Raw genomic sequence first — 8,670 nt, forward strand, 5'->3', positions numbered from 1 at the left:
AAGCCGAAACATTATTTTTAAGTTGGAATGTTAAACAAACAAACAAACAAACAAACAAAGTATGCTGTAGAAAAATAAAAGTTTAGAAGCTTGATTTGAATCCATACTTAACATTCTTTTACTTTTCGAGGTTTTTAAAGGTTTCTATGACTATGATCAAATTGTATCACTTTGAATTTCCTCACTTTTCCGGTTTACCAGGTAGATGGGAACTCTGTTAAATAAAGAGAGGTAGTAACTTGTTGTGAATTCCCTTGTAGTTATCAAAAAAGGTAAGATAAACACAAAAGGGTTCCCCTGGCAACCTCCTTCTAAAGAGAGAGAAACCCCTCTACCCTCCCACACACATACTGACTATATTTATTACTTTGTATTTATGTCATTTTCTAGTACATTGGCCACAATCCAAACAATAAGACTAAGTAGGGATAAAAAAAATAAAGAGACTCGCTCCGATGCTTGCTGTCGTGACTTGGTTAGATAGTATTCATGCTTTTTAATTGTCATCTAGCACAAGTTGGTTCGTGTTGTATGCACTGTACTTTTCATGGTATATTCACATGCTGTATTTATTTCCAGCCCTCTTAAAGTGAATATGCGCCCAATAATGCAATTTCTCTCTTAACAAACACTTTTTCAGGCAGTAATAGTGGATATTTGCTGCAATATTTACTCAAGAAACAAACACAAAAAGAAAGAAAGAAAAAAAAAAAAAAGGTCACGAACTCTTAGTAGCAGTTTCGGAGCTATATTCTTCAAGGTAAGGATTCAACTTTTGTTATTTGTCAATTTTGCATAAATTGCAACACTTAACAGTTTAAAGGTGTTAATTTTGCGCAATATAAAATGTGTAGGTGAGGGAAGTAGATGAAGTTAAGAAAATACTTCTTGTTACAAGTTGTTTTTGATATTGTCAACAATTCTACAATTTCGGTTGAGTCAGCCATCGTAAATATTATACGTCACAAAATGATACTGTAAGCGGCACTATATGTAGAGGTGAAAGGGTCTATTTGGCGGAGAGGTACATTTGAATGATTTATGGGAAAGACAAGTGTGAAAATGGTGCGTAAATGACAAGATTGTCACACATCGTGTTTGAGTTTTACAAAAATAAGGACTATCAGTTGCTGAAATTGTGTGAAAGCCATGGTCTACAAAACAGGCAACAGTCTGTCATAAGGGTAGAAACTAATCGAAACTATAGAAAAGAAAAGGAACGTTTAATCAAACCCAATCTTATCTATACTAATTTAGTACATTTGGTACTGGTACTATTTTGGATGGCATCTAACATCGCCCCCAAAGCTGTGCAACACATAAACCATGAATTTTACGACTAATTTAAAGTATCTTTTCACTATCCTCGCTTATGCGTATACCCACCGAAGCTGACGCGCCTGCTCCCTACGGACGTACCCTCTTGTTACCGCTCCGAATCCCCTGCTGAGCTCCTGCTCTGACTCGAATTCGTGCTTTTTAGCTCAAGTTAGTTCGTGTTCTATGCACTAGTTTTTGTACCATATGTCCACACTCTATTTCGAACAATAATCACTACCAAATGTAATACCTAGTATTTTGTACAACCTAGTATTTTGGAGGAGAAACTAAATAATCCCTTTTTTTCGATTTTCGTCTCGTCCATCGATACAGCAATAATGCCGAAACTTGGCCAATGTTTAGCTGAAAGAAGCCAATCTCCTTTTTCGAATCGAAGAAAAAAAGTTCTTCGCTAAGTTCTGTAATATTACTTGAGGTTAGGTATTTTCAATTAGGGCGGACTTATCTTCAGATAAACATTTGATCCCCGTCATGGCATTACCTAACCTCAACGAAAATCGTAAAACATGGAATATTATTTAGTCCAGGCAGGTGGCAAGGTTCTAGAACACAGGTCCCCCATCCTACTTAGATGTGATAAAGACAGAAAACAGCGTGCCCTGTGGGGCTCTAACCCTCGCTGACGCTCACTCTGCAATGCTATATGAATTAAATATTAAACTTTGGTACACAAAGGATGCAACCTAGCTACTAATCTAGGGTTACTGTACCAATAATGGACCAATTAGTGCAGTTGACCACTAATGAGACATTTTTGAGCATGTCTCATCACATTCTTATACGAATCTTTTTTATCTAATGCTTCAGGAGGTTCTCCACAATGCTTGAAAACTAAAAAAATTAGTTGCATATTTACCAAACACATGTAAGAGGTCATTATATAGTAAAAAATAAATTATCACCAGTAGTTGACCAATGGTTTCCATTTATTGACCATATGAGTACCAGTAATTGACCAACATCAAATAGTTACTTAATAGTACGAAAAAATATTTATTTTTCTCCTTATAAACTTAAATATTTGTTAAACCCAATTCGTAATTAAACACAACTGATTTAAACCTTAATATTATCTAGGCTATTGAGGTGTACCTATGTTAGTTTAAGTATAGGAGGCTATTTATTAACCATGTACGGATAACCATGCACTTTAAGAGTCCAAGGTTCTTGTAAGTTAAAAACAGATTTCGTTGCATAAATAAGTCTTCAGAGTTCTATGCACTGATTAAAAATATGGAACTTAGGCAATATTGTATTTAAATGGTACGAACAAACGTGCATGGGACATGACCTGACAATGGATTTGTCTCACGGTTGTTTTCAGGCTAAACGCGACGACAGAAATGATAAATGTTGATGGAATAGTTTATTTGGGTGGTATGAGAAAGCGGGAGGAAACGGTTATCTCGTTGAAAACAAACGCACGCGGTAGCTACATGTCTACCACGAGAAATACTTGGTCTGTTCTGGAATCGAACAAAAGCCCTTTTGCACCAAAAATCAACGCTCTATCGACTGAACTAACGCCACTTCTTCTGTGTTACTGTAATCGTCACTTTTAGCCTCGAATCGTAACCGTGCGATATTAAACCAATAACTAATCTTACCACGGACACTAATCTTACGCCTCCAAAAGAGCATATCCACCTTCATTCTGCACATCTCTTAACATTAGACAAGCACCTATACATGGATGGTTCGAAGATTTCAGATTACAAAGTTGGCTTCTACATCTTTGTAATGCCCAAACCTTTAATAGTCTAAGTTTGGCTGGTTGTCTAATCTTAAGGGATACACAAAATAAGGGTGGATATGCTTTTTTTGAGGTTTGTGTACATTACAGTGTACGTTCCTTAAAACGATTAGCACCAAACATTTGGCTTAGCTCTGACGTTCTCTTCCTTGTTTCCGCCGAAACTTGCCATTAATCTCGCTTGCATGTTTAATAAAGTCATAATACACAAACCAGAAGAATACTTCTTAAACGTTAAGTTAGGTTGATTGCCACCTGAACGGTTTGCCTTTCTTTAGGCCTACTAACTTCGTCTCCCTGAATTTCAAAAGTGCCATAACATATAAATGTTTTACTATAAAACAATTTTTCAAACAAAAGAAACTGTTTTGGTTTGATCGTTCGTAAGAAACTTCTTGCAGTCTTTCACTGTTCCAACAAGTTTGCGGGATCCGACAGAGAATTATATAGAAATTAATATATAGGCCTGGTCTAATTAATAATATTAAAAAAATAATAAAATAAGCACACACACATACACACACTAAGAAAATACTCATGCAGTCTTTAATGCTCCGAAAGAAGCTCTTCGCGGGACTGTTTAATCATCTGACACTTCATCAGAGCTCTCTGTAACCCCGTAACATTCGTCACACACAAATTGAATATCTTCGTCATCCGAAACCTCGTCTAACGCAAACTGTTCACGGATCCTTTTGGGAACACAAGCAACATGGAATTGTCTAGCACACTGATCACAAGACACCCAGGTTTTCTTTATGCCTTGCTTGTCTTCTCTGTACCAGCTTATTTTACATGTGAAACAGGTCCAGTCGTCATCATCTGTAGTTTTTCTCTTCTGTTTTCTCGATCTTTTTGTCTTTTCTTTGTCTTGCCAATACTCCAACCACCTTCTTGAAGTTGCTGCATGTGGAAGTTTTTCCTTTGTCCTGGATCTTTTTCTCTTTATCGGTGATTCGGTTGGCCAAAGTATTGAATTGACAAAAGCAGGATTTATTGAACGTTCACCGATTTTTGTTCGGCTGGTGCCATGGTTGCTACTGCCAGGTTGAGGTGAAGAGAATGTGTCTGGCCCAGCTGTTTTCTTAACATTAGTTTGTCCTGCGGAAGTACTTGGCTCGTCAACACGATGTTCATTTGTTGATACAGTTTCTGTCTCTTCCAAATCATTCATACGCTGTACATTCTCTTGTAGATCTTGCTGGTCATGTACATCAGACTGGTCTGGATCACTGTTCTCAGTTGGTGCTACTGGCACACATCGTTTTCTTAATTTTAACCAAACATCAAACAGTTCCTTGGCACTTTCATCCCCATCCCACTCACCACGAGATTCTGCAGCTCGGAATTCGGCCGCTCTCTCACCCTTCATCACGGATTCCAGGTACAAAAGATGTTCAATTCTAAACTCGGTTGGTTTTGTACCTGCTCCCGGTGTAGTCTCGCTATAACGAGAAGGATGATTCATACAGCGTGTAAAATCTACTGACCGAGGATCAAAAGGATACAGTCCACATTTTCTAAACCCATTTCTGACGATTTCGGGAGTTGCATTTTCTTGTAGCACTTGTTCGAGAAGAGGTGCAAACAACACTCTTGTCACGCTCCTGTTATTTGTTCTCCTTTTCCACTCATCTACGAGATTGGCCCATCCAGATTTAATGGCTTTAAATACGGACACATCCGCTGGCTGCAGTAGATGCGTCGTGTTCGGTAATAGGGCAAACAGGTGGATACCATTTTCAGAGCATAATTTACTCACATTATACGTGATGTGTGATCTATGACCGTCAATCAGAAACAAAATCGGTAGTTTTATATTCTGTAATCGAAGCCACGGTAAGAAAACATTGGCAATGTATTCATAAAATGATTGACCAGTCATCCAACCTGAGGGTGATCTGCCAGCACACCATTCAGAATTCATGTTTTGTACTATGTCCCTGGGTATTCGTTCGTATGGGTACAAAATCATGGGAGGTACTGATTTCCCGTCAGCACGAAAGTTAACGAGAACAGTTAACGCTTCTTTCTCTTTGCCAACGTTTATATTATAGAAGTTTTTGAAACCCTTGGGTCCAAGAACAAGGCCGGTTTTGGGAGATGTTTGAAAGCTAGACTCGTCCGCATTGAAGATTCTGGTTGGATCGTCCAAAATATCACGACAGTTTTGTTCGACCAAAAAGTCTTCCAATTCTCTGAACCATTCTTCGATTTTCTCTTTGGTGACAGCTGCTCGACCTGAATTTATAGCTTCCGCGTGTCGTAATGTTAAATTTTTATGTCTATTCATAAATAGGGAAAACCACTTTCTTCCAGGTAAATGGGCAGGGACGGTTATCATCTCTTACTATTTCTTGCACGGTTTCTAGGACAACACTACGTTTTACAGGAAATCCCTTCTTAGCATTGGCCAGAATCCAATTGCACAGTAAATTTTCTTCATCTGGTGTCAAGACCGTTGCTGGACCCATCTTTCTACCTTCAGGAACACGTCCTTTCAATTTGTTGATTAGAGTCGAGTGAGGAACCCCAAATGTTCTTGCAGTTGCGCGAATTTGAGCCCCATTTCTCACAGCTTCAATGGCTTGCTTCATATTTTCCTCCGAATATTGGTGGAACTTTTTCCGAGGTGGCGCCATTCTGGGGATAGAAAGGAAGGTGAAATCAGCACTGAGCTCTAAAAGGATGTAACAATTATATTTACCACTACGAAGCCTGGTCAACTACTGGGTTTGGTTTTAAGTATTCAGGGCAAAATTTTACATTGTATAGAACACTATGTATAACGTTAAGAATAATACTGTAATCTTAAGTACAACGGGCATGTTAGTTTGTTTAAAAACTAGGAATGGTATTTAGTAACATTTTGGCCCATGTACTGAAAATTATACTATAATTCTTAAAGTTATACACATTGTTCTATACAAAGTAAAGTTTTGCCAGTGTTCTGCGTTCTTCTTTAGCAGCGGGGCCGTTAGTTACGCATCTGACGGGACCTATAGCTTAGAGTGGGATCCGAACCACTCTTCAGGTTTGTTTTCGTGGCGTTGGATTTGCAGGAGGGTTTGAACTTTCGACATCGTGTACCAATGGCGAATGCTTTAGACATGAGGCTACTGGGAAGCCCTGGTCAACTGCTGAGATACTACCTATACCACTAATTGACCAGGGTGGTCAATTATTAGTCCATACCTAAAAAGGCGGTACCAATGGTTAACCACCCCCCTAAACCATGTGACACCTTCCTTTCTTAATGTTCTAGCAATGTTCTTTAATTACTTCAATGTTTGTACCCTACGATAACACAAACTATTGTAGTTTTATACTGTACCTGTAGCTGGTTACGACTTTATTCCATACACCGCCGAATTTTCTGCCTCTTATTGTGCGCCCGCGAACTCGACACTACTAACTACACTTTTGCCTATTTCGGAGGGAAAACCTACTTCCTGTTCCGTCATGGGCATTTATTCCGAAGTTGGGCGTCCGCTTTCGTCAAGTTTTTTTCGCTGTTATCTCCTTTCCACACTTTCTGCAATTTGTTATTAGGTTCATTAATCCATGCTCTTCACAAACTTTTAAAAGATTTTGCTCGTTATCGACGTATTGCTTCACAAGTGTTAAAACTGCTAGTTCATTGCCCTTGTACATTCGCCATGTTGATAACATAAATGCTCGTCTCTTTCCCACAATGCAACTGCTCTGTTACCTTACGCCAAGTAGTTCCCTCCGTTCGCCGTATAGTCCCATGTTTATAACCGCTTATATATAACAAATAAATAGATTTTTCGAGACTCATATATTATCAAGCACACAAACGATCAAATTATCCCTATATTTCCTGTAAATTTTAAAACTTTCGCTGGAAACGGACGCCCAACTTTGGAAAAATGAAATGAAATCTTTGAGTTTTACGTCCCACGGTTATGCCGGTTAGGCTAAAGGAGACGGTGATTATGAGAGATGAGTGAAATGGTGGAATGAAGAAAGTGGGAGGAAACGGGAGAACCCCGAGAAAACCCACGAGCACGGTGTTTGTCCACCACAAAGTTCACTTGGCGGGGGCTGGGATCGAACCCGGGACCCCAAGCACCAGAGGTGAACGCTCTACCACTGAGCCACCGCGCCCCCCGCCCAACTTTGGAATTTAACCCCCGTCATGCATCACGAAAGGCATAAACGAATAACATTTGTGCGTAGCAGAACGTCATCCTTCAGTGCAAGGATCATGTAACGCCTATAAAATGCCTCAAATAATGCATTTGGTCAATTACTGGTACCTGGTTCACTACTGGTACATATACCCTATATAGGGGGTACTGTGTTCTAGAACCTTCCCAACCAGACGCCAGTGTTTAAGGAAACCAGGTGCCTTCAAATGTGCTCCTTAAATCTAGCTTTTCCTAATAGTGTTCCCAGTAACCTAAAGAGTGCAAATGGAAATTTTCCGTCTAGATTAATACAATGCATGTAATAATCACCTTGCCACTTCCTGCAGGTCCCATAACAATCTGAGCGTATCTCATTTTGCGAATCACTAATTACTGGATAATTGTTAACAACATCCATATATCACTTTGTATTAATCATGCAAAAACCAACAGGACAGAAGTTTACGACACAGTCCATGGTACAGGTAGACCACAATATTTTCTTCTACGTCCTCTTCTAAGAAAAAAAACAAACAAACAAATTAATTTTTATTAGAAGAAGTTCGCAACCATATTGGCCAGATCGACCATTCCACTAGAAACTAGTTAACTGAGTGGTAAAAAAAAAAAAAAAAAAAAAAATGAACTGTCTCTAACTAAAAATGTGGCCACGACTTGAGTCGTAAGCAAAATGGCACGAGTGTAAGCCCGAATTGCTTGCACTAAATGATATTGTTATAAGGTAAATTCATTATAGATAAGAAAAACAGTGACTCCAGGGATACCCACACACTAGGCCTATGAAAATTGAATCCAAATTAAAAGAAATCGGAAAACAGCAATTAAACAAAAGACATGTGAAAACGGGAGTTCGTGATAGATCGCCAAACCTTGAAGGCATGTAAGCTCGAACTCCCTTTAAATATTTAAAACTTGTAGAAAAATTAATAAAACAGCTATTTCTACTTCTTCGCTTTCAATTGATGCCCTGGTGCCGAAATCTTTTGGGCAATTCAGAAGAAAATAGTGTAGAGTAAAAAAAATGTCGGAGAACACGTGTTAAAAGCGTAGCAATAGAGTTTTAAAATGCTCTATTCACTAAGCTTAAAGTGATAACATTTACAGATATGACTTCTCTCCACTGTTTCTTCCAGACATGTCTTTTTGGGGGCATTGCCCCCCGAAAATATTAAAGTACACCCCGGAAAAGACCATATAATAATAAATAGAGTAGTACCAGCAGTGCCGCCCTTGGAACTTTTTTCTGAAAGAACGATTGTTTATTTGAAGACTTGCCATTGTTTCATAGTACTAATTTATGCACCTTGCCCGTTCTCTCATTCCGTACGTTTCAGTTTATGGTAATCGACAAAGCAATTACATGTTTTGTGTTGCTCGTCACAAAGTTTGCGAAGGCGGATC

The 8,670-nt window shown here is 38.8% G+C and overlaps 2 protein-coding genes across 3 annotated transcripts in view; both read right to left on the minus strand.

The window, feature by feature from the left end:
* Positions 1 to 7,784, minus strand: part of LOC145668538 (GPN-loop GTPase 3) — a 38,143-nt gene extending 30,359 nt beyond the window's left edge. The window contains exon 1 of one of the 2 annotated variants that reach the window (XM_081736522.1): positions 7,579 to 7,784. In XM_081736522.1, coding sequence (XP_081592648.1) covers positions 7,579 to 7,623 — 45 coding nt within the window. In that variant the 5' untranslated portion in view covers positions 7,624 to 7,784. Of the gene's footprint in view, positions 1 to 6,428; positions 6,550 to 7,578 lie in introns of those variants that run through there. The other variant, XM_081736523.1, reaches the window with a different exon arrangement.
* LOC145668537 (uncharacterized) lies at positions 273 to 5,577 on the minus strand. The gene has a single exon (XM_081736521.1). It carries the CDS (start codon positions 5,436 to 5,438, stop codon positions 3,675 to 3,677), a length of 1,764 nt encoding a protein of 587 aa, XP_081592647.1. The 5' UTR covers positions 5,439 to 5,577; the 3' UTR covers positions 273 to 3,674.
* Positions 7,785 to 8,670: the final 886 nt, after the last annotated feature.

This window comes from Thermobia domestica, chromosome 13 (assembly GCF_964235325.1).
Source record: "Thermobia domestica chromosome 13, izTheDome1.hap1.1, whole genome shotgun sequence".
NCBI classification, from domain to species: domain Eukaryota; kingdom Metazoa; phylum Arthropoda; class Insecta; order Zygentoma; family Lepismatidae; genus Thermobia; species Thermobia domestica.

Bases quoted from the DNA above. Each gene is read 5' to 3' on its own strand.
- LOC145668537 (XM_081736521.1), bottom strand. From the start codon at position 5,438: ATGATAACCGTCCCTGCCCATTTACCTGGAAGAAAGTGGTTTTCCCTA.